This window comes from Schistocerca gregaria, chromosome X, assembly GCF_023897955.1.
Source record: "Schistocerca gregaria isolate iqSchGreg1 chromosome X, iqSchGreg1.2, whole genome shotgun sequence".
Taxonomy (NCBI): Eukaryota; Metazoa; Arthropoda; class Insecta; order Orthoptera; family Acrididae; genus Schistocerca; species Schistocerca gregaria.
In genome coordinates, this window is record NC_064931.1 from 116,808,921 (window position 1) to 116,836,452 (window position 27,532).

The following is a 27,532-nucleotide window of genomic DNA, read 5'->3' on the forward strand; positions in this document are numbered from 1 at the left end:
ATCAGTGAAGAATCTCCCTCTGTCAACTACGAGACTGTAATGAAATCAGGTTGACAATATCTATAACAGGAACATTCCAAAATCAGAAGCCAAAGAAAGGGGAAAGCACAAAGGCTGTGCGAAAAACAGAAATGGTGAAACAGCACTACTATTCATATTCAGTAAGAAGGGAATGGTGACAAATATTTAATACTGGAAGAGGCAGCAATCATTAGTGAAAATACTGAGGGTGCAAGTAAGAGTAAACCATTAAAGAACAAAATTAGCAATGTTAGTCATTCATGTATGTCAATGGAAATTTTTGGTAGTGACTTTCATCTTTTAGTATGACATCAATTAGATGGTCCAATACCATAGCATTAATGTTATGGTTAAATGTGGACCACCAAAAATATACTGACTGAGATAACTAAACAATTATGTTGTTTTCCTGATAAGCTACACTATAGAATAAAAATGCAAGAAACATTCTAAGGTCAATTTTCAAGATACGTTTCACTGGCTCTAAGGCTGTTTTTCAGTAGTAGAAGGTACCGAAACTGGGCACACCACTGTGCACATAGTGACACACTATCCAAAAACTAAGACGACGCAGGTTTTACATTTATGTAATTTTTTTGTCAATAACAATGGAATAAAATCGTTTAATGGTGATGATCAGCAACAAAAAAAATGTAACTTTTTACAGTTCCTTCCTGTTTACAACAGATGCATATTTCAATATCTTTATTTTATGAGTTTTTGTGCACAGTACCTACAGTTCAAAGGTCCTACTGGTAACAATTGTTACTGCAACAATGTAATGCAGCCTTGTAATCATGACAGCATTACATTGTTACAATAACATCAGTGGCTAGTGGGAGGCGATATTAGAGAGACTCTGAAAATAACTCCGAGATATTACTTGCACATGTCAGGTGTTTTCGATGGAAATCTGTACTGTTAGATATGGTACTCAAGCACTACGTGGAAATATAAGTTTAACTGTATCCATGTGCCACACGTCTTGAGGAATTTTCCACAGGAGTAAAACAGAACTATTATATTTCATTAAGAACAGCAAAATTTAGCATTAAACAATAATCTTAGAATGCCAGAATGTGTGAAAATTATTGTTATTTTGGAGACACTACTTTGCGTGTTGTAAATGTGGCGGAAGCAGCGCAAGTGTTGAGTGGCCCAGACACATGTTGTCGGAGTCTTCTCCTTTGGGACAGAGATGGAGTGTGGACTTAAACTCGAAATGGAATAAAGCAATGCATGTCTACAAACTGTGATTTTTTATTTGGCCCAACCAACTGCATATATTAAACAACTCGTACTATAATGTTAAGACTGGCAAAGAACTGAGCAACAGTATCATCTCCTAGAGCGCTAGCAAGTAAACTACAACTCTGCCAAGATTTCCATAGTGACCAGGGCCAATTAGCCTTATAAAATGGGGGCTCATCCGGGATGTCTTAATCACAGCAGATGACCCGAAGGCACCGTCGGCTGTGGCGAGAAGCAGGGAAAAGGGCTTTAATGATGATTTGGCACTTCAACAGAGGATCAGCAACAGACAAAGGAGCAGGAACCACGAGGGCTGCGGCAGTGCGTTTAAAGAAATTTTATGCTCTCTTGTCAATAGCAGCAAAGTGTACATGATGTTCAAAATAGTATGCAAGTTCAAGATGTGCAATTAAAAACCCAAGGGAACCAAAGGAATGAACAATTTTAAAAAGTTAAGAGTAGCTGGAGTGAAATAAAAAGTGAGATTCAGTCTGTGGAGGACTGATTAAATAAGAGGTTGTCAGAAATGGAAGGCAAGCTAAGATTAGAAATAGAAATGAACAGGAATTTGTCAACTTAAATGCTCAGATAAGAGAGGAAATTGTTAAGCTGGACGAAGAACCCACAGCTGAAAATTCCAAACTGAATGAAAGGATGAAAGGGGAATTGGAAAGGAGTCATGCTGGTATAATGAACAACATTAGTGAATTAGATAGTAAAGTGAGTAAATTAAAAGTTGATGTCAGTACTGTGATATCAAAGAAAACTGAAAACATAGAGCCAAAGGTTGCTATGACGGAACATCGAAATTAAAGTATCCTATTGTGGAACAGTGCACACAGAGAACAAGAAGGGGCTCAGGTAGCATTTAACAATGGAAATTTATTTTTACAAGGAAGCAGACAAGAAAACAAGAAAACATATTCTCAATGAAAGGAATGTAAGAGATCGTTCTGATCTACAAGACGAATTGTCATTCTTTGAATATAGCTCCAGGAAGGTGCCATAGAAAGCAAACAGTCTGTCAGCAAAGATTACACTGATGTTGATGCTAATATAGAGGTTGAAATAAATGATACAGTGTAACTGAGTGTAATATAGATGCTAGTGGTGTAACGACAATATTGTGAAAAAGATGGATCACTATTCAACACATAGTGGAGATGCTGAGTCACACACTTATACAACAAAGAGACTGGTAAATAAGTAAAGCTTTTGGCCAAAAGACCCAGACTGTCCTCGGCAGCCAGACACAATGATCATATCTCTCTCTCTCTCTCTCTCTCTCTCTCTCTCTCTCTCTCTCTCTCTCTCTCTCTCTCTGTGTGTGTGTGTGTGTGTGTGTGTGTGTGTGTGTGTGTGTGTGTGTGAGAGAGAGAGAGAGAGAGAGAGAGAGAGAGAGAGAGAGAGAGAGAGAGAGAGAGAGAGAGAGAGATAAAGTTTATAGTGGAAAGGAGACACTAGCAGATGTATCTAATGCAAATGGTACTGTAGAGATAGCAGTCAGTAAGGATATGAGTGAAAATTGTAAAATTCCTTTTTCTGGATACCAAAGTCAGGGCTAGATGAAATTAGTGTGGAATTTATAAATGTAGCCAGCAGTTTAGAACCACGAGAACTGAATTGGCAGCCAGAGGTACTAAGGCACAGCAGAGAAAAAATTCAATGTGTGAAAAATGAAATATGGAACTATTGGCAACTACTGAGGAATCTTTTGATGAAACTGATCTGCTAGACAGCAATGTTTTTCAGTATGTCAGTACAGCAGGGGATACAATCAGTAAAGATGTAATCATGGATGCGAAGTGAACTGAATTAAAATTTGATGTTGTTGCTGGAAGTAGCAATAGGGCAATGAAACATACAGAGGGAAATTTCAATATTACAACTGTGGAAGGTGTTATACATGAATTTGAAAGCATTGAGAAAGATCTGCAGGATGGTTCTTTTGCAAGTAATAGTGTGGTAAAATTACAATTAAAAATTAAACTAAGTGTAGGGAAGGGGGTGGCTCAGACTGAAGCACTTCTGTATTCATCAAGCAGTGAGATTAGTGAAATCTCTGAAATGTTTTATGAAAATCTAAAATCTACCACACAAGTTGTGGAATTACCAGTCATTGGAATATGGATTAGCAGTGCAACTAACAGGTAAAAAATCATGTTAGGACACATGCTGCATTTTAAGATACATGATACAGAGTTTTGTCGCAACTGTATGGTTATATCTGAGCTCTGTATGAATTTTATTATTGAAATGAATTGGATGAATGATGGCAGGAGCTGTGCAGGTTTGCAAAAGAAAGCAATCAAAAAGAGAAGAAATTTGGGCTAGTTTAGTCACATACTGGAACATGGCATTGACTGGGAAAATGACAATAGCATAACTTTTAGTGACTAAAAAGATAACAAGAAAATAGTGAACAGTGGGGGAAAGCTATAAAGATTTCAAGAAGACAATGCCAGAAATTCATCACAAAATTGATACTACAGAAGGGTAAGTGAGAGACAAAGGGAGGAGCTACATGATCTGCTGTGTGAGTATAACGATGTCTTTCCTGATGTGCCAGGAAGGGTGAAACACTTTGAATTTGTTATAAATAATAAGCCACTTGAACCATTCATAAGGAGACAACACCATATAGCTACTGCACTAAGGAAGGCAGCTGAAACTGAACTGAAAAGAATGCTGCAAATGGGAATAATAGAGAGCAGCAGTAGTCAATACAACAATCCACTAGTTGTTGTTGTTAAGAAGAGGGATAAATCGGTTATACTCATGTTGGAGTCAAGAAAGCTGAATACCACAATTTGCAGGGAAACTGACCATCCAAGAAATATGGATGTTCTGCTCTATCAATTTCACCATCCTGAAATAACATCAAGTGTTGATCTGACATCCTGTTTCTGGAAAATTCTCCAAGCCAAGAAAAGATGGTAGTATACTCCTTTCTTGTATGGGAGCAGATGCTACCAATTTAAAGTAGTTTCATTTGGCCTGAACATTTCTGCTGCAATTTTTATAAAAGTGTTAGGTTATGTTTTATGTATGGAACTTACCAGCAAGCTAACAGTCTAGTGATATATTGATGGCACCTGTTGACTGGGAAAGACACTGCCATTTACCGAGGAAGGGCAAGTGCTCTTAGAAAGGGTGACAGGAAGTTAAAACTAGGCAAGCATAAGTTTGCAAGGAAAGAGAGAGAATTCTTGGGACACATTATCACACACCCTGGAAAGATGCCAAAGAAAGACAGGATAGAGGCTATATAGCTAAGTGCCCTATCCCTAATAACAAGAAGCAATTAAAGTTCTTTTTAGGAATGTGTAACTTCTACTGAAAGAAACATGCAACTTAGATGTCGAAACAGTATTGTGTCAAACATTTTCAGGAAATAAAGAATATGTGATGAAATAATAAGGGAAAATGCTATGTTCAATAACATGGTCAGACAAGTATGCAAACTACTCGAGAGCTGTGACATCTGTCAGTGAGTTAAGATCAGCCAGGCACACGGTCAGGGACACAAGCAATGTATAATACCAGAGGTCAAAGGTCCAAGATCTGCTGGCAACTGATCTTTTTGGGCCACTGCCAACTGGAAGATTTGTAATAGTGGATGTATTTAGTAAATATATCAAACTGTATGTGATCAATAAGCAACCAGTAAGAGTCTCATCTCCAAGTTCACACAAGACCACTTTCCTTTGATTGGTGTGCAAAAAGCTATTTTAAGTAACAGTATATCTCAATAGGATACTCGATTGTTTTTCTGAAAATCATCTTAAATGGTTAATTATGACACTGTATGCAAGATTTTTTCGCACTTTTGAATTTCAGTACCATCTTTAAAAAGATGGAATTGAATTTCAAATAATTTGAAAGAGCACTGAAATGCTCCATTTGAGTTACGTGATGTCTATGACATCACTGACCAGCTTGCTGCTCCTACTGTCATGACACTAATTCACAGTGATATATTGTTTCTGAAAATGAGTTAAAAATGGTGTGTAGTACCACACTGCATAAACACACCTATAAAAGCTCCTGAAATACTGCTTTTGAATATTCAAAATAATAAAAAGGTGTGTGTCCGGTACCAGCAAAATGCCATGCGCATGTCAGTTGTTTTCACTTTAGGTCTGTACTCTTAGATATGGTACTCATGCACCACATGGAAATTTGAGTATAACTGTATGTATGTGCCACTTGTATCGAATAATTTTCCATAGGAGTGAAACAGAATAATTATACTTACATTTCATTACAAACAGAGGTTGGCTGGTTGTTTTGGGGATGGGGAAGCAGCATAAGTAGTGAGTGGCCCAGACACATGTTGATTAGTGTCTTTTCCGCTGGGGCAGTGCTGGAGTGTGAACACAAACTCAACACGAAAGAACCAGCTGCTTACATTAAACAAATACCAGCTGCTTACATTAAACAAATCATAATGTAACACTAAGATTGGCAAAGAGCTGAGTAATTGTATCTCCTAGAGTGCCAATAAGTAAACCTAACTATGACAAGATTTTCGTATGACCTGGGCTGATCAGCATTCATTGTAACGTACACAACTCTTTTCAAATTGTTATAAGGTCATTATGCTTCACACTTTCCACATTTTCTCCTCTTCGACTTACCCAAGCCAAATTAGCTTGCCAGCAAGGAGTTGTGTAATGTTCAGTGCAAATTCCACGCACCATAGGCCTACAACATGGACGCAAGTGGTGACATCACAGGGAAGACACCGCCTCGGTAAAAGCTTTGAAATATTGTAGGGCAAATTATGGGATATTGAATCTTACAAGGATAAGAAAACATATTTGTGAGAAAGAAATTATTCCATAATCTGTGATGAAAACTGTCATGGAACAGAATCTTTCAGTGGATGATTATATCAAACATTTTGAAAGTTCTTCCTTAGAATCATAAAATTATGGTTTTACATAAACTTTTCATTATTCAAAAACTTCTCTGTGTGTCCACTGATCGTGTAGGAGACATGCAAGATAATAACTAAACAAAAGCTGAAATCTTTAATTCTGTTTTCAAAAATTCGTTAAGGCAAGGAGAACTTCCAACGCACAAACATTGAACTGCTTCAAATGCAGAAAAGTAGCACCTAAGAGTAAGCACTACTGGCTGAAGAATGACTAGTAATTGTGTAAGGGGTTAACAGAACACACTTAATTAATTTAAATATTACATTGAGTGAGTAATGGAGTCATATTCTGAGCCACTTTATTTCATGATCTTTTGGAAAATTCAAAAGTTGAATGGAAGTAAGCACAAATTGTTCACATTCAAAAGAAGAATATCTACACTGCCCAAGTCACCATATGGACTATGGTAGATATGACATAGTGTACTAGTATCATTTTTGCCTTTCCTATCACATGTACATACGGCATGCAGGTAAAGAGGACTGTCGGTACACCTCTTAATTGGCGTAAATTTTTCTCATTAGGCAAGACCTGTGTAAGAAGGCATAATATGTTTGACTTTTTTAGTGGCATGGACACATCAACTTTTGTGAACAAGGCTCTCTTTGATGCACACCGTTTTTCTTGTAGCATGCCCAACTGTATTTTGTTAAACATCTCTCTGACACTCTCACAATGAACAAATCCTGTGGTGAATCATGCAAACACAAATGAAACAATTCAGTGCAAGTGTGCCCCCCCCCCCCCCCCCCACACACACACACACAGCTTAGCACACTTAAAATCATGCACCACAATTCAAACAAACAAGCTCATATAGTTACAATAATGCATGGTTTAAAAGAGGAGGGAAGGGACCAAACTGCTAGGTCACTGGTCCCTCATTCCGATTACAATAATTCCACAAGGGTGGGAGTAAAATAATCGAGACATACAAAATACAACTGGAAGAAAGTAGAAAACCACAAGAATGACAGAAGGGCGACCAGCACTAAAATGGACAAAATCAGACAAGAAAACCACAGAGATGCAAGAACCATGTGGAAGAGATCGAAACAAGAGAGCAGATTACCATGGCTGGCTGACTATGAGGATAAAAAGGAGAAGCCAACACATTAAAACCTCCATCCCAAAAGCACTAGGGTGGAGGACACAGAGGGACAAAACAAAAAAGGGTGCTTGGAAAGTTAAAAGTCCGCCTCAGAGCGGCTAACAGTGGGCAGTCCAGCAAGAGGTGGACAACTGTCATTTGCGAGCCACAGCGACACCAAGGTGGGTCCTTGTGATGTATTATGTAACCATGCATTAGCCACATATGGCCAATGCAGAGTTGGCAGAGGACAACCGATTCCCTGTGAGAGGTCCGCATGGAAGACTTCCACACATCCATAGTCTCCTATCTGTGCATACTGTTATGCCATTCTATCTCCAAAAGCCGATAAACCCTGCAGTGTAAAAATGAACACAGGTCAGTTTCGGACATGCCCATCACCAGAAGCGGTTTCTGCGTAGCCTGTTTGGCCAGCCTGTCGACAAGTTCGTTGCCTGGGATTCTGACAGGTACTGGGGTCCACACAAACACCACTGAATGAAGAGACCATTTTGGGGCATAGATGGACTCCTCAATGGACACTACCAAGGATGACAAGGGTAGCACTGACTAATAGCTTGTAGGCTGCTCAATAAGTTAGGAGAAATGACTCGCCAGGGCATGAGCGGCTGTGCTCAAGAGCACGAGATATGGCTGCCAGCTCTGCAGTGAAAACACTGCAGCCATCTGGCAAGGAGCGCTGTTCAATATATTCTCCATGAAAATACACAAAGCCTACGTGACCATCAGCCATTGAGCCATCGGTGTAAACCACTTCATGGCCCTGCTATATGTTGAGAATTGAGAGGAAGTGATAGCAGAGAGCTGCTAGGTTAACAGAGTCCTTAGCGCCATGGGAAAGGTGCAAAAGAATCTGACGTCTAGGTGTACACCATGGAGGTGTATGTGAATGGACCTCGAGGACAGGTGGTAACGGGAAGGACTCCAGTTCAGACAGAAGGGACTGGATGCAAACCACAATTGTAAGCCCTGACCTAGGCCGCCAATGCGGGAGATGAACCGCCATGGTTGGGAAAAAAGAGACGGTAATTCAGATGCGCAGGAGAACTAGGAACGTCCTGGAGACCCCACTCATACAATGTGACAAGGATATGATGTCACCAGGTCATGTCGTATGCTTTATGTAAGTCAAAAAAGACGGAAACCAGATGTTGGCGTCTGGAAAAGGCTGTTCGGATGGCAGACTCAAGGGTCACATGATTATCAGTGGCATAGCGAGCCTGGCAGAAGCTGCCCCGACATGGAGCCAGTAGGCCACGTGACTCCAGGACCCGACCCAACCCAACTGCCGACACACCATACATTCCAGAGCTCACAAAGAAAGTTGGTTAGGCTGATGGGCCAGTAGCTATCCACATCAAGTGGGTTTTGATCGGGTTTGAGCACCGGATTGATGGTGCTCTCCCGCAATTGTGGTGGAGAGACGCCATCGTACCAGATCCGGTTGAAGATGACAAGGAAATGTCACTTTAGTCAGACAACAGATGTTGAATCATCTGACTGTAGATCCGATTCGACCAAGGAGCTGTATCAGGGCAATGTGCAAGGGCACTGACGAGCTCCCACTCTGTAAATGGGGTGTTATAGGGATCACTGTGGTGTGTAGTGAAGAAGAGGACTTGCCTTTCCATCCGTCGTTTGAGGGTGCGAAAGGCTGTGGGGTAGTTCTCCGACGCAGAGGCTTTGAGCATAGTGCTCAACAAAGTGCTCACAATCACGTTTGCGGCGGTAGATAACATGCCATTGATGTTACTGCCAGGGACACCTGTTGGGGTCTGGTACCCAAAAAGACATCTGATCTTCTTCCAGACTTGGGAAGGTGACACACGGTAACCAATGGTCGACATGTACCTCTCCCAACTCTCCTGGTTTGGTTGTTTTATAAGCTGGCGAACACGGGCACGGAGTCACTTAAAAGCTATTAGGTGCTCTAGGGAAGGGTGTTGCTTATGTCGCTGTAAAGCTCACTGATGCTCTTTTATTGCCTCAGTGACTTACGGTGACCACCAAGGGACTGTCTTTCACTGGGGGCACCCTAAAGAAAGGGGGGATCGCGTTTTCCGCCGCAGGAACGATTGTTTAATGACCTGCTCAGTGACAACATCCATGGCACCATGTGAGGGAGATTTAGTGGTGACAGCAGATGTGATGGCTTCCCAGTCTGCCTTGTTTGACACCGGGGGAGTGACAGGAAGATGGGGAAGGCCGTCATGTGCTCTCCAGTGGATAGATGGCAGAAGGCCAGGACTGCAAGCAGAGAGATCAGTGGCCGAATATGTGCCATGTGCCACACTGAAATGTGTGGGGGAATCTGTATTAAAGAGGCAGAGGTCGAGTTGTGACAGTAAATTTTTGACCTCCCTACCTCGGCCAGTAAGTACGGCACCACCCCACACGGGTTATGCGTGTTAAAATCTCCCAAAAGTGGGAAAGGTTTAGGGAATTGATCAATCAGTGTAGCCAATACGTTCAGGGCTGCTGCACCATCTGGAGGAAGATATACATTGTAGACAGTTATTTCCTGTGTCATCCTTATCCTGACAGCCAGTTTCAAGATGGGTTTGAAGGGGCACAAGTTCACTACATACTGTGTTCAGAACATGGACCCAAACTCCACCTGACGCTGAATTATAGTCACTATGGTTCCTGTAATGTCCCTTATAGCCGTGGAGGGCAGGGGGTCCACATTACTGGGAACCAGATTTCCTGGAGGGCAATGCAGAAAGCAGGTATAAAGCTTAACAGTTGCTGTAGCTCAGCCAGGTAGTGGAAAAAACTGTAGCAATTCCACAGGAGGACCTGGGAACAGAGTGACCCTATAGGTATCCCTCGCTGGCGAGAGGAGCCAAAGAAGATTTAAGCTTTTCCGGCTGAGAAGTGGAGACTGACATCCTCGATGGTTTGGGGGGGGGGGGGGGGGGGTGTTGCTTCTGAAGTAGGTTCTGCAGCAGTAGAAACAGGGAAGTAAGTGCCCGCCCCTCCACATCAAGAGGGCAGGCAGAGTCTGGTGGTTCTGAGAGCCAACGGTACACAGCGGAACGGAAGATGGTAGAACTGTTGTCGTAGCGGTGGCATAGGTTGACGTCATATGCACAGGATGTAGCCTCTCATATTTTCTCTTATCCTCAGTGTAGGTCAGTCGGTCCAGAGTCTTGTATTCCATTATTTTTCTTTCTTTCTGGAGAATCCCACAGTCTGGCGAGCAAGACGAATGGTGCTCTCCGCAGCTGACATGTGGGGCACAGGGAGCATTGGGATGTGAAGGACATCCACAATCCTGACATGTGACGCTGGAAGTACAGTGGGAAGACATATGGCTGAACTTCCAGCACTTGCAGCACTGAATCGGGGGAGGGGAATATGGTGTTATGTCACAGTGGTAGACCATCAGCTTGACCTTTTCGGGTAATGCGTCACCCTCGAGGGCCAAGATGAAGGCACCAGTGGCAACCTGATTATCCCTCACACCCCGGTGGATGCACCAGACGAAATGGACACCTCGCCGCTCTATATTGGCGCGCAGCTCAACGTCAGACTGCAAAAGAAGGTACCTGTGAAATATAATACCCTGGACCACATTAAAGGTCTTATGGGGTGTGATGGAAACAGAAACGTCCCCCAGCTTGTCACAGGCAATTAGTGCCTGTGACTGGGCAGAGGACGCTGTTTTGATCAAGACCAACCGTAATCGCATTTTGGACAAGCACTCCATCTCCCCAAACTTGTTGGGAGGTATTTCTTAGCATTGAAATTAGACCTTGACTGCTTAGAGACTGCTGGTGTTTGACAACCAGCAAGAGATAACATACTACGCTTCATGGTGTGTCATCCGTCCTGATGCCACCCACTCCGACCAATGCCCCCCCCTCCTCCCCCCCAGGCACCACCCAGCTGTAGAAAAGGCCATTGCCAGGAGTCCCAATGCCCTAGGGTGATGGGCATCTACTCCTTGGCATACATTGGAAGTTAATGGTGCAGGCACCAGCAGAGCGATCCCTGTGTGGTCAGGGGGCTACAACCAACAGGGTACATGGCGGCCCAACCACAATAGACCGGCTACCATAATGGATATCAGGTGCTAACGAGCAAAGAAGTCCATTATCGTTTACAGCGCAGAAAGCAATACTGCACAGAGGATGGAGGAAAATGCACTCAGGAGGGTGACCTCGTCCAACAGCTGGAGAATGAACGAAAGTGCAGATCCATGTCTTCGAAGGATGCGAGAGGTCTCAGCGCATGATGGACTCTATGCACCATGTAAGGGGCCCTTCCCCATTTGGCCGGCTCTTCAGGAAAATTTTGAAAAATGGAGGTCAAAACCAGGGTACCATCACATGAGGACCACATTAGTCGCCTCTTATGATAGGCAGGAATACCTCGGGCCTATTCTAGCCCCCGGACCCGTAGGGGGGAAAAATACATGAGATGGAGGTAGAAACTTATTGATTTCATGATAAAATGAACAGAATACATGGGTAACTGTTAAAACAGTGACACAGAATAAGTGTTCTAACATGACGAAACTGCATCAGTTACACACAAAATAAATCTGAAATTATATAAAAATAGAAAATTGTCTGCGTTTTCATGATGATAAGCTGTATGAATTGTGGTTAATACAAAACTGCCAGCACAAAATAATTGACAGCGTTATATGTGGCAAAAACGTCTGCATAATTATCTTATTTCCAAATTAGTATTGTAGGCCTAGTTATCATACAAGATTTTATCATGTCATAATACCTTTCAGGCATAATAATAAACACATACCAAATTAAAGTAACACATTCAGTGCTGAAACACATAAGGGTAAAACAAAAATTAACAAATGGTGTCCTATAAAAGGAGGAAATTCTCTCCAATTTGCCTTTGCAAGAACGGAAAGTCGAAAGTGCTACAGCATTCAAAAGATGACTGTTACCACCAAGTGATATGACAAACAAAATGCCTCTAAAGTGATGGATACAGTATTGTAACTGATATGGCTAGATTGCTCTTCAAATCTTACAAGTCCTGATTTTTCCTTGTGTGAGAATCTTTGCAATGTGTGATATTACACGTTATGCCAATAACGTAAGACAACACAAACAAAATCTTTGTTTTTTTAGAAGATTGTGACAGCATTCTTGTAAAGAAATTATTCAATCTGATTTTGTTTCTGGATACACGTTCACATATGTGGGTAACAGCTGCAGACAATACACTCCACACAGAATGAAATAATGAATCAATTTGTTGTTTTAAAGTGTTACTGATAAATTTTTATGTTCATACAGACTCTTATTTTATTTTTAGCACCTTTGATTTTTATAATATGGTATCCCATATCACCTACTTCATGGTAACAAATGCAAAACAAAATTTAATAGTAAACTCAGACTTTTTGCAGATGACACACTTATTTTTTTAAAATTAAGTACTATTTCAAAATATGCCTATGGCTACTATAACATTAACTCACAACAGGGATTAGTCAAGTCCTACATTTGTATGACTGTGTGTAACAATTTGTAGGGATATGAAATCAAATGAGCATATGGCACAGTCATAGGTATGACAGGTGGCAGTTCAGTTCATTGGCAGGGTATTGAGAAAATGTAACTGATGTACCTTTACTAATGATGCACATTATTCAGAGTATGTGTATGTCCACACAGTTCACTGGCCCGCTTATAGAGGCCGCCTGGGTCAGCCCCCTGAGGCGCTCTGGTGAGCTGCCACAGAAACAGCATTATTTAAGTGATTGCAAATGAGTGCTTGGCCTGTTCTTTATGATGCATTGCTGTTGTCCAGTCAATGTGTAAGCTGATACACAAAACCTGTATCTTACCTTTTGCTCTATAAAGTACTTCTTACTTGTTGCTCTAAAAGTACTATGTTCCATACATCATGTTTGTTCTTGCTATAACAGATTTGGCGATGAGTGAGGGTTATGTTTCTCCACGTGTTAGTGTCAGTGCTAAGCTACCCGACAAATATCTCGATGGAAGAAATACTCCAACATTTCACTGCTCAGCAGCAAGCTTTGTGGAGCAACAGAAGGCTCTTGCTATCTCTCTCAATCAAGTGGCGTCTAAACATTTGCAGCAGGTTACTCTCCCTTCACTGCAACTATCACCCTTTGCAGTATATGATGAATCAGCTGAAGACTGGAACTTCAACAAGACACGATTACAACATTTCCATGTTTTTCATGTGAGCAATGCAAACGTGTGCATGGCTTTCTTTCTTTCCTGGCTTTTGCCATGAATCAATCATTTGTTGCACCAGCTTGTGTCAGCCTGTACCTCTGCAAGAACCAGCCAGCTTATCATTTAATGAAATGTGCAAGCTTCTCTCAATATGTTACTGTGACAGAATGCATGTCACTGCAAAATATGCAGAATTTTACCATTGTCAGAAATGCCAAAACCAATCTTACAAAGCCTGGGCTGCAGAATTACATGGGTTGAGCCGTCATTGTAAATTTGTCACTAGTACACATCACAAATCTTACACTGATCACATGATGTGTGGTGATACTACTCATCTGGCATTGGATAGTGAAGTCTGTAAGAAAGCAGTTCACTGTGAGAATCCGACACTTACAAACGTGCTCAATACAGCAGAGCCCTTTGAAGTCTCACAGGCTGCAGGCGATCAGATTGTTGCATGGGGTGAGGTATCAGAAGCTGCTCAATCAACCCTTGTTAGGCACACTGCAAGTGTTCAGGATGATAAGGAAACCATTGCAGCAGTAAAACTTTCAACTCAGCATCACATGCGGCAGCGTTGGTTACGGCCACAACAACGGCTTTGTCCAACACGAACATGCTGTGTGCCCTAAGTGTTGGGCAGTTTGCAACAATGTCAAAAGAAAGGCAACACTGCATTAGTGTGTAACTCTTCTACAAACACTGTGGACACAGCAGTACTGATGGATATAAACTGTATCTCTACAACAGCTGTTTCCACCAACAAATTGTTTGACTTGCACATGTTTAATACACCACTAAAAGGGCAAGTGGACACAGGAGCTGCAGTGACTTTAGTAAACCCACAAAATACATGGACTTGGTCTCCCCTCCCCTCACAGAGGTTTCATGGAAGTTGATTAGCTCCAATAAACAGTTCCCTGCTTTTGTATCTTACAAATCTGTTGTTGGCCCTGTCATCTTCGTTGTTGTAGACCATTCCCATCCAGCAGACCTGTTTGGGTTAGACGCATTTAATGCTTTCCGTTTCTTCATTGCAGTGGAGGTAAATTTAGTGTCAGATCAAGTTCCGTATCAGCAACTGGAGTCCCTCTGCTCTGAGTGTTTGTTTCTGTTTTCCGCCGGGCTAGGTGGTGTTACCAGTTTAAAGAGTCAGCCTGTCCTTGTTTTTTTTTTTTTTTTTTGGGCGCGACAGGTGCCTGTCACACTGCGCGACTCTTTAATAGTCAAATTAGACCGTTTGATGTTGCTCAATGACATTTGGCTTATTTCTTCCAGTGACTGGGCTACACCACCAGTCATCATTAAGATGCTGATGGGTACACTTCATCTCTGCAATTAATGCACAGTCCGTGATAAATACATACTCTTTGCCCCACCTTGACAAGTTGCTCGCAAAATTGTCAGATGGCCACTACTTTCCCGATTGATTTGTCGGAAGCATAAATCCAGCTCCCCTTGGATGAGGCCACTAGGTGCCTTCTCGTTGTCAGCACACCCTTCCATCTCTACCAATATCAATGGTTGCCTTTTGGCATTGCTAGCGCACCCACAAGTTTTCAGTTTTTTTACTACAGTTAACAGCTGCTGTACCCAGCTGCATCAATTACCTCAACGATACCTTTGTTTTGGTTTCTTTCACCAAAGACCACCTTAGCAATATCTGATTGTCATTTTCTGGTTTGCACTCTGCGGGTCTCAAGTACAATCTTGCCTAATCTCCATTTTTTTCAGCCATCAATTGAGTACCTAGGTTTTGAGGTTTCTCACACAGGGGTCAAGCAATTGCACCACCATGTTGATGCAACTGCAGCTTTGCCGCAGCCAACCTCCAATAAGGCACCTCAGGCACTTCTGGATAAAGTTGTGTACTACCATAAGTTTTATCACACACATCCACTGCTGCTCTGCCACTGCATGTGCTTTTTCACAAAAATGTGCCTTTTTTCTGGTCCCCAACTTGTGACCGAGTGTTTGCTTTGGTTAAATACAAGCTTCAATCTGCCATAGGCGTGGCCACTTTTCAGCTGGGTCAGCATCTTCTGTTGGCTACATATGCCTCCCGGCACGGCCTTGTTGCAGTGTTGGCACACAAATAGCTGCATGGATCTGAACAACCCACTTCTTAATCTTCTAAGACTAACTCCCACTCAGCAATGGTATTCTCACACTGAAAAGGCGGCTTTAGCGATTCTGTTTGCCCTCAAGAAATTTCACGTCTTCTTGTATGGTTCTAAGTTCCATTTAATGATGGATCAGAAACAGTTGGTTGCAATTTTTAACACTTTGTCTTTCGTGCTGGACAAGGTAGCGTATTGTTTGCATTGGTGGACCCCCTTCCTCTCCCATTATCTTTATCATATCCATTACCAGTCAACAGCGCAACACGAAAACGCTCACCTTCCAAACGGGTCAGACCCAGCATTCAATGGGGATGAGTTGCTTTGTTGCTATTTAGATACTGAGAACCAGAATGTGATTGATGGTTTTCCCATCACTAGCGCCATGATAACATCAGCCGTTGTCACGGATCCTGTACTTAGGCGGGTCCTCTGGTTTGTGCCGCAAAATTGGTCGGAAAAAAACCCGGGCTGTGCCTCGGATCCCTTGCTTAATTACTTCTTCATACATCACTGCCTTTCTGTGTTTGACGAGGTTCTTTTGTTAGATAGAAGGACACTGCTACCCAGGTTGTGATTGCTGCTTCCTTATGCTGTAATGTACTGCAGCTTCTGCATATTGGACGTTGGGAAACCTGTCGCACAAAAGCTTTGACCCTCTGGCATGTGTATTGGCCATGCATAGATGAGGACATTACATGACTTATCGCCACTTGCACTCACTGTATTCAGCAACAGGTGGCTCTGTAGTCATCTTTTTCACCATAGCCAATGCCACAGTGCCTGTGGGAGTGTCTATATGTCCAATTTGCTGGTCCCTTCCTAAATCAGTATTGGCTCATTGTCTGTCCATGTCTGCAGCAGCCACTATTTCAGCCCTTTCTATGATTCTTTTTTTAAAAAAATAGGCGGGAGGGGGGGGGGGGGGGGGAGATCAAATGGCTCTAAGCACTACTACTTAAACCTAACTAACCTAAGGACATCATACACATCCATGTCCAAGGCAGGATTCGAACTTGCTAACGTGATTTTTGCAACTGAGGGACTCATGTATACCATGGTTACTGACAACAGCCCCCAGTTTGTTTCTCGATAATTTGCATGTTTTTGTCAGGCTACTGGTGTTCACCATCTCACAGCTCCGCCGTTTCATCCTCAACGTAATGGTGAGTCTGAATGCATTGTGCGGACATTTAAAACTCAGATGTAGAAGTATGTATCTGGCAGGTCCACTGAAGCTGCTATAGACCAGTTTTTTAGTTCATGCCATTTTACTAAGGTGGGTGCAAGAGCCTGGCAGAGCTGCTACATGGATGCCAACCATGGACACTCCTTCACCTCCTGCACGTGTCGCCGCGTCTGCAACTGTTCTGGCTGGGTGCGACTGTTTGGGTTCATTGTTCTGGCCACCAGCCAAATTTGGTTCCTGTCATCATCGAGCATTGCCATGGCCAGTGTCTGTGCATTGTCCGCAGTCCTTACGGGTGGATGTCCCATTATTTCAATAAGCTGCAGTAAAGTAAGCTGTAAAAGTTTTGCTACATCTGCAGAAAAATTTCACAGGCACACTCGCTGCTCTTTAAGCTGTTTTATTATCACTTTGCCATTAATTTGATGAACAGCTTGTGTACGTGCTCACTTCAGCTGCTGTAGCTTGACAAGTAATGGTCACAGCAAAATGAAGCTAATACAAGTTTATTCTTTAAGCCTGCCAATAGGTGCACTCAGTAGCTGTAGCAAGCTCCTTCTGACAGTTGACATGCATTTCTCAGAATGATGATTCACGGCATAATGAGGTTGTGCTGAGATGTTCTTTCTCAATCAACATCATTCGTTATACAATATAATGTGTCTAATTAAAGCAAAAAACTGTGATTATTCATTCACACAGATTTCAGTAACAGTTAGAAACTCTTTGTACATTATTTACTTAATCACACTGTTAAAAACACATTGAATGTATTAGTATCGAACAGGCCTGATCAATGCATGCGCTCCTGTAGTATGCTGACAATCCATGAGCACAGCAAGTCTGCTCAGCAATCTGGCTTCCCCCACCGCTGCACTATTTTGAGCGAATGAGTGAGTGAGATGGATATATGTTAAAGGCTGCGCATGCAGGAGAGGAAAAATAGTTTGCAACATAATGGAACTACTTCTAAGAACAAAAACTGCAGCATATTTTTATAAGCAGGATTTTATCATGTGTGTTTATTTTCAACTTTTTTATTTTTCTGCCAAAGCAATAACTTTTATTACTTGATAAAAAAAAGTGCATTAGATGGTGCTAATAGGATGAGCTGAACTTGAAAAGCTTTATGTACAAGCATTTAACATTAAGTTGTGATCTTTATAAACTTATACACATTTCAGTTTTATAATTTGTAATATATCCAGAACTATAGTTTGTGATACAGTCAAACATATGGACTTACGCAGATTGAAATCGGTGATACCTGAACATTGGTGCGGTGTTGTTGATTTCATAAAAGCAAGAAAAAGTCTGCACACAAGTGGTGGATTGAACAGTGAAATAACTTTATTGCCTTGTCTCTGCAGTTGAGGATATTGCTCTTGGGGTGACATTTTATAAAGTCTTGTAAATACCTGGACTGGACAAACAGGTCATTGAGCTTAGAGCTACACTAAACATCTATCAGCTCAAATAAATCAAAATTTGTCTTCAGTTGTGCAATGGCTTAGAATCCCTTAGAGAAATCATTATGAAATATTTCAGTTAATAAAATATAGACAGTCATGTGTGGTCCACAAATGACTGCCTTGACTTATGGCAAACATTCCAGGTCATGAATCTGAAGCTGTGTTCCCCCCTCCTTGGACTACCTCCTGTATGATGGCATCAATCTTATCTCCCATATGTTACCAAATGATTCTCCCCTTGCATTTAGAAACATAATGATTTCAAATAATATATGATGTTGACCACAAAAAATTTTTGTCACCACTCAGCTTACCCTTAACTCAGATTTTGGCCTAATGGCTGCCTTCAGTTCAGACAGCATCCACTGCCATTCGTAGGAAGCCAAGTGCATCATATGGTCTTTCTGGATGGTGTAGTAATGATGTCTCAGTATTTTTCCAGCCCATAATAGTGTGATGACATATTTAGCACTTTACATGGCATCTCCATGATACGAAAATTAAGGAAATTGCCATTGGACATTGAACAATGTGGCTTTTCCACTTTTTATTTTTTAGATAAGTGCTGTAATATTCCTTATGCACAAAGTAAATGTGAGTTGTCAACAACCGGCTTGGCGTCTGACAAGGCAAATGCTTTGCTCAAGTGGCATCCAGCTGCAGCCTTGCTTTTTCTCCTCCTCCTTACCCCTCAGTCCCACTCACCACTGCACTTGGAGTGTTAGGCAGGAGCACTCGCACTCGTGGAGCACTATTTAGCCAGGACAGGCATAGAAATACCTAACTTTCTCACTGCTCCTACAAAGAGCACTGTACAGATTACATAATCATTGTTCTTTCAATGTCTGTGAAGAATCCTACAGCCAAATTTCTCAGCTTTTACAATCAAACCTCATTTCAGTGTTTTGAGTAATGTACGTAACATTTGTGGTATCCACAAACTTTAAAACTATTAATCATCAGTTTTTGCCAACAGTACACTTCAGTATGCAAGGAAACAAAATGCAGTATAACTAACACTAATATATAACAACACGTGAAAATATCTTTAGCAATTTTGTAAATTACTGCCAAGCAAAATATCAAAATCTCACTAATAAAGGGAATTACCAGAAAGTGAGGAAAGAATTCTTGCACTGGAGTGTGTTGCAAGTGCTGAAGGTGCAGAATCTCCCATAACAAAGCCACTGCCACTAGCACGAGAGCGGGGTTGTCCACAATAAACTCCCACCTGCGCTTGTTCCTGTTTAACGGTGTCTTCTGCTCTCCGTTTCATTTCACATCACACTGATTTGAACTGAAAACAACACAAAATTTCATTAATTAGACACTAAAAATTTAGAAAAACATTAAACATTTAACTGCCAAACTTAATGGGGAGTACAACATAGATGGTGACCTGGAAAAGATAGCCACTCAGACTGGCAACACGAATGTGCATTTCGTGGAACTGTTTCAGCATCATGATCGGCCTCATCTTAATACAGCTGTCAGGCGTAATAACATGATACTTGGGGGTGCTCTGATGACAGAAAGCATGGGTCACATTTCAGTGGTGTCGGTGGAGTCTATCAGCAGGACGGGTTTCACTAGACATGGCCTGCACCTCAACAGGTATGGGAAGGGGAGGTTAGCAAAGCTTATAGGTGACAGCATAGGTGGGGGTGGTGGGATCACTCATGGCAAAATTTCTGCAGTAGTGGGAGTTAGAGCTGCACCTTTTTTTAGATTGAAGTCAGCTGATAGGTCATGCTTAAGGTAAGTCTCTCTAACAAAGGAACCACTTTTGACAAAGTTTAGGTATCCGAGTAATGAGGGAATTAGTACATTTCATCAAAATATACAAGGTATTAGAGATAAAGTTAGTGAATTGCTTATAGATGTTGACTCTGAAATTATTGGTATATCTGAACACTTCTTAAATAAGGAGATAATTCAGAGGCTTCCTTTACCAGGATACAGATTGGCTGGCAGCTTTTCTAGGAGCCCTTTGCGTTGTAGGGGAGTAGCCATGTATGTGAAAAACGGCATCCCATTTGAGTCAATTGATGTTTCAAAGTACTGCACTGAAAAGGTGTTTGAATGTTGTGCAGGTGTGGTTAAATTTAATGGAGCTAAACTTCTAACTGTTGTTATTTATAGATCCCCAGACTCCGATTTCACAACATTTTTGCTAAAGCTAGAGGAGGTTCTTGGTTCACTTTATAGGAAATACAAAAAGTTAGTTATATGTGGTGACTTCAATATTAATTGTATAAGTGATTGTGCAAGGAAGATGATGCTGGTAGACCTCCTTAATTCATATAAACTTATGCAAACTGTATTCTTTCCAACGAGAGTGCAAGGGAACAGTAGAACAACCATAGAAAACATTTTTGTTCATTCCTCATTACTAGAAGGGCATTCTGTTATCAAAAAGGTAAATGGCCTTTCAGATCATGATGCACAAATTTTAACTCTAAAAGATTTTTGTGCAGCAAACATGTGTTAAATATAGTCATCAGTTGTTTAGGAAAGCTGATCCAGTTGCTGTAGAGACCTTTGTAAACCTTATCAAGGAACAAGAGTGCAAGATGTTTATAGCGCTGATACAGTAGGCGATAAATATAATGCTTTTCTCAAGACTTTTCTCGTGCTCTTTGAAAGCTGCTTTCCGTTAGAACGTTCAAAACAGGGTACTAGCACAAACAGGCAGCCTGGGTGGCTGACTAGAGGGATAAGAATATATTGTAGAACAAAGTGGCAATTATATCAAAACGTTAGAAATAGTCAGAATGTAAATGTAGCAGCCCATTACAAACAGTATTGTAAGGTGCTTAAAACTGTTATTAGGATAAAATTAAAACCATATGGTCAGTCGTAAAGGAAGTGGCTGGTCTGCAGAGACAGGTCGAGGACATAGAATCAGTGCGTAGTGGGAATGTCCGTGTTACTCATAAGTCGCATATATGTACAGTATTTAATAATCACTTTCTGAATATAGCAGGTGAACTAAATGGAAACCTAGTCCCAACAGGGAATCATATAGCACTCTTAGAAAAAAGTGTTCCAAGACTGTTACCTGAAATGCTCCTCCATGATACTGACAAGAGGGAGATTGAGTTAATAATTAAATCACTAAACACCAAGAACTCTCATGGATATGACGGAGTATCTAGGAGAATACTGAAGTATTGTTCTATGTATGTTAGCCCAGTACTTAGCCATATCTGTAACTTTTCCTTTAGGAGTGGTCGGTTTCCTGATTGATTAAAGTACTCGGTAGTGAAGCCACTTTATAAAAAGGGAGACAGGGATAATATTAACAATTATAGACCTATTTCTATGCCATCGGTGTTTGCTAAAGTTATCGAGAAAGTTGTATATACAAGGTTACTGGAGCACTTAAACTCCATAATTTGCTGTCAAATGTTCAGTTTGGTTTTAGAAATGGTTTAACAACTGAAAATGCTATATTGTCTTTTCTCTGTGAGGTTTTGGACGGATTAAATAAAAGGTTGTGAACGCTAGGTGTTTTGTTTGATTTAACGAAGGCTTTTGACTGTGTTGACCACAAAATATTACTGCAGAAGTTGGACCATTATGGAGTAAGGGGAGTAGCTTACAATTGGTTCGCCTCTTACTTTAAGAACAGAAAGCAGAAGGTAATTCTCCGCAATATTGAGAGTGGTAGTGATGTTCAGTCCCAATGGGGCACTGTTAAGTGGGGCGTTCCCCAAGGGTCGGTGCTGGGGCCACTGCTGTTTCTTAATTATATAAATGATATGCCTTCTAGTATTACAGGTGATTCAAAAATATTTCTGTTTGCTGATGACACCAGTTTGGTAGTGAAGGATCTTGTGTGTAATATTGAAACAGTATCAAAAAATGTAATTCATGAAATAAGTTCGTGGCTTGTGGAAAATAATTTGATGCTAAATCACAGTAAGACTCAGTTTTTACAGTTTCTAACTCACAATTCAACAAGAACCGATATTTTGATCGGACAGAATTGGCGTATTATAAGCGAGACGGAACAGTTCAAGTTCCTAGGTGTTCGGATAGAGAGTAAGCTGTTGTGGAAAGCCCATGTCCAGGATCTTGTTCAGAAACTAAATGCTGCTTTATTTACCATTAGAACAGTATCTTAAATAAGTGACACTTCAACACGAAAAGTAGTCTACTTCACATATTTTCATACGCTTATGTCGTATGGTATTATTTTTTTGGGTAATTCTTCGTATTCAAAAAGGGTACTTTTGGCTCAAAAACGGGCTGTTCGAGCTATATGTGGTGTAAGTTCAAGAACCTCTTGTCGACCCCTATTCAATAGTCTGGGAATTCTGACATTTCCCTCACAGTATATATTTTCTTTAATGTCGTTTGTTGTTAGCAATATTAGCCTATTCCCAAGAGTTAGCAGCTTTCACTCAGTTAATACTAGGCAGAAATCCAATCTGCATGTGGAATGCACTTCCTTGACTCTTGTGCAGAAAGGAGTGCAGTATTCTGCTGCATCCATTTTCAATAAGCTACCACAAGAACTCAAAGATCTTAGCAGTAGCCCAAACTCTTTTAAGTCTAAACTGAAGAGTTTCCTCATAGCTCACTCCTTCTATTCTGTCGAGGAGCTCCTGGAAGAGCTAAAAAATTAAGCTAATTCCAGTGTTCATTGTTGATTTTCTTTATTTAAACTTACGACTTGTCACTTGAATATGTTTTTTTATATTTCATTTTATCTGTTTCTAATATCGTGTTATAATTTCATGTATTGACTCGTTCCATGACCATGGAGACTTCTCCTTAATTTGGTCCCATGGAACAATAATTAAATAAATAAATAAAAAATAACAACTATTTTACTCAACTGCAATACATGTCGCCAGAATACATGGTATATGAATGGCACAAAACAAAACTTTACTCTTTCAGTGTCTTGAAATTATGGCTCAAACAAAACGTATGAAAAAGATCTCTCCCCTTCTTAATTGTGACGATTCTTGTGGTTGACAGTGCAATATGCAGGGTGGGGTACTACAGGGGTGACATTTTGGAAACAAAGGAAAGACAAACAGCAAAAGTCTTTTGTGAATGAGAGTAACAGGAGAGCGTTTTTGACTATGGCTGATTTTACACCTCTTTTTGTGATAACAGACTTTATACAGACAGCAGGATTCTGTAGTCTTGTTCTTAAGGAAATTATAAATGAAAAAGAGGCTAAATGGCCAGAGGAGAAAAAACTGGCACAGCAACTTATTCAAAATATATCACTGTTCTTTTATGTATAATGCCCACTGGTAACATTGGTTCACACCCAATCACCGAAGTTAAGCAACACTGGGTCCAGCTAGTACTTTGATGGGTTACTGTTGAGGCAAAATAGGTTGCCAGGCCATGGTGCCACACAACCTTTTTTTTTTTGTCTCCAGTGAGCAGTGTGCAACAGTATACACAGAACATCCAGTACCATTAGTATAACTTCCTCACATTGTTGTTGCTCTCTGTGGTGTACACATTCAGACTTGTACCAGTAAACTCCTGATTCTTTAAAGAATCAAACTCTTGTGTGGGAACAGCTTCAATCGTCTGATTACTTAGCGTTAAATATTTGCCATTAAGCACGTAATGCAAGTGAGAAAAACTTTAGGAAAGGTTTGAAATTATGCTTAAAGTTTGTTGAAAGTCACTAAGTGCTCGCATTATGAGACATCGGATGAATATAAACTGCGTAATTTGTGCTTCATTTTAAGTAAAAACTAATTTTTTACACATGTAAACGTTTATGACTTCACATCTTCTGAAATGTGTGTTGTACAATGATATAATATTGTAGGTACATTCTGTAGTATACATGGATATTGTGTACAAACTATGTTGCACATACAGTTAGTAGTAAAGAAGTAATAAATTAAAACATCATGCCCAATGCTGCTGTTTTACTGCATGAACAGTGGAAAAGTGGTAAGCAATAACATTTTTCCTTTCATTATTTTGTGGGAAGTGTCAGTGAGAAAAACGTTTGAAAAGCATTGAAATTGTGTGTAAAGTTTCTTGAAAATCAGTAAGTTCTCTTATTCTCAAATACTGAATTAATAAAGTTTGGGCATGTGCACACCATCAGTTATGTTGCCTCGAGACAAACACACAGTTTCTAACTGTAATACTTGCTTCATTGTATTAAACCTTTAAAATAAGATTCTACCTCTTAATGAATAGATTATGACAGCAATTAATTTTTTTTTTTAATTTGATCAAAAATTAATCAAATTTTATTGCCCCTGGCAGGCTTTAGATAAGCATCCTGAAAATGGGCCTGGGTAGCACACCCAAGGTTGGTTGGTTGGTTCAAAGGCGGGAGAAGGGACTACACTATGAGGTCATCAGTCTGTTGTTCCTAATAAAACAATGCCACAAGTGTGAGAATAAAATGGGGCGTTATAGGATTCACTGCTGCGTGTAGTGAATGAGAGAATGTTTCCTTCCAGTCTCTGTTTGAGTATGTGAAAGGCTGGGGGGGAGGGGCGGGAGGGGTAATTCTCTGACGCAGAAGCTCAAGCAAAGTGCTTGGCAATAGCATTTGTGTCAGTACATAACTCGCCATTTATGGTAACACCGGGGACAGCTGTTGGGGTCTGGTACCCAAAATGAAATTTAATCTATGCCCAAACTTGGGAAGGTGACGTATGGCACCCAATAGTCAAGATGTATCTCTCCCAACACTCCTGCTTCCATTATTTGATAAGATAGTGAATACGGGTACAGAGCCATTTACAGCCTATGAGGCGCTCCAGGGAAAGGTGCCACTTATATCGCTGTAGAGCTCGCCGACCCTCCTTAATTGCTTCAGCAACTTCTGGTGACCATCAAGGGACTGCCTTACACCTTGGGCATCCTAAAGAACCAGGGATCGCATTTTCTGCTGCAGAAAAAATTGTGCTAGTCATCTGCACAACCATCACATTGATGTTACCATGCGGGGGAGATTCAATGGTGACAGCAGAGGTGAGATATCCCCAGTCCGCCTTGTTCAAAGCCCATCTGGGCAGGCATCCATGAGCCTGATGCTGGGGCAGTGACAGGAAGAGGGGGAATTGGTCACTACCACACAGGTCGTCATGTGCTCTCTCGTGGATAAACGGGAAAAGTCCTGGGCTGCAAATTGATAAATCAATTGGCCAAGTAACTACTGTGAGCCACACTGAAAAGTGTGGCGGCCCCAGTATTTAAGAGGCAGAGGTCGAATTGCAACAGTAAAGTTTCGACATCTCTGCCTCGACCAGTAAGCATGGTACCACCCCACAAGGGGTTATGAGCATTAAAATCACCCAGAAGTAGGAAAGGTTCTGGGAGTTGATCAATCAGTGAAGCTAATACAGTCAGGGGTAGTGCACCATCTGGAGGAAGATGTACATTGCAGACAGTTATTTCCTGTGTCATCCTTATCCTGACAGCCTCAGCTTCAAGATGGGTTTGAAGGGGCACGGGTTCACTACAGACTGAGTTTAGGACATAAACGCAAACGCCTCCTGACACTCTATTATAGCCACTAGAGTTCCTGTAATATCCCTTATAGCTGCAGAGGGCAGGGGTCCACATTGGCGGGAACCTGGTTTCCTGGAGGGAAATGCAGATCGCAAGTTTAAAGCTCAACAGTTGCCGTAGCTCTGCCAGGCGGTGGAAAAAACCACCACAATTCCACTGGAGGGTGACATCGTGAGACTGGGAAGGCATGGAACATTCAATGAGGCAGCTCACGCATCAAGAGTCACCTGCTGCCACCAATTTACTGCCTGAGCAGTCTATATCCATTGTGTCTGAGGGTCTCGCAAGATCTAGGTCCTCAGCGGATGCCAAAATCTCCACCCCATCCTCTCACCCGGAGAGCTTGTAGGTAGCAGCAGTGTGGGTGCCACCGCAATTTCCTTGGTCTTGGGGGTTTTCTTTTTGGATTTCTATCACTTCTCCTTGGGTTTCCTTGGCTGGGAGGACTTCCCCTCCGGGACTGAGGATAGGCGTGAAGCGTGAAGCCCTACGACCAGCTGCTTTTGGGCTCTTCAGCCACTGGCAGGTGTCGTCTTTACAACTAAAAGAAACATGAGAAGGGAGTGACCCAAGGGATCCCTTCCTAGCAAGAGAAGCCAAAGAAGACTCACGCTTCTCCGGATTGGAAGTGGGGACGGACATCCCTGATGGTTGGGGGGCTGTTACTCCCGAAGTAGGTGGTGCAGAAGCAACAGAGAGGGATATGCCCCCCACCATCAAGGGGGCAGGTGTAGTCTTCCAGCTCTGAGAGATGACCTTGACTGGCAGACCTGATGGTGTCAGAACTGTTGTAGCGGCGTCGTAAGACGATGTGATACATACAGGATGGAGGTGTTCAAATTTTCTCTTAGCCTCAGTGTAGGTCAGTCAGTCCAGGGTCTTGTACTCCATGATTTTCCTTTCTTTCTGGAGAATCCTGCAGTCAAGCGAGCATGGCAAATGGTGCTCTCCACAGTTGACACAGATGGGAGGCGGGGCACATGGAGTATTGGGATGTGATGGGCGTCCGCAATCTCGGCATGTGACGCTGGATGTACAGCGGGAAGACATATCGCCGAACTTCCAGCACTTAAAGCACCGCTTCGGCGGAGGGATATAGGGGTTTACATCACACCGGCAGACCATCACCTTGACCTTCTTGGGCAATCAATCACCCTCAAAGGCCAAGATGATGGCACCGGTGGCAACCTGATTATCCTTCGGATCCGGTGGACACGTCGGACGAAATGTACACCTTGCCACTCTAAAGTAGCGTGCAGCTCATTGTCGGACTGCAAAAGAAGGTCTCTGTGAAATATCATACCCTGGACCATATTTAAGCTCTTATGGGGTGTGGTGGTTAGAGAAACATCCCCCAGCTTGTCACAAGCAAGTAACTCCAGTGACTGGGCAGAGGATGCTGTTTTGATCAAGACTGACCCAGATCTCATTTTGGACAAGCCCTCCACCTCCCCAAACTTGTCCTCTAAATGCTCAACAAAAAACTGAGGCTCCATCATCATGATAGATTCCCCATCAGCTCTCGAACATAAAAGGTACCGGGGCGAATAAGATCTGCTGCCATCCTTAGCCTGACGTACCTCCAATGGTGTGGCCAGGGAGGGGAATGATTTGGGGTCGTACTTCTGTGCGTTGAATTGAGCTCGTGATCGCTTGGAGACTGCTGGTGTTTCAGCACCAGCAAGAGGTGATGGACTATGCTTCATTGCA

The 27,532-nt window shown here is 41.8% G+C and overlaps 1 protein-coding gene across 1 annotated transcript in view; it reads right to left on the bottom strand.

Annotated features, from left to right (window-relative positions):
• The window catches only part of LOC126297921 (uncharacterized), a 264,238-nt gene that overhangs the window by 200,063 nt on the left and 36,643 nt on the right, over positions 1-27,532 (bottom strand). The window contains exon 2 of the mRNA XM_049989236.1: positions 19,412-19,598. Within this exon, the coding sequence (XP_049845193.1) occupies positions 19,412-19,577 (166 nt within the window). The 5' untranslated portion in view covers positions 19,578-19,598. The remainder of the gene's footprint in view (positions 1-19,411; positions 19,599-27,532) is intronic.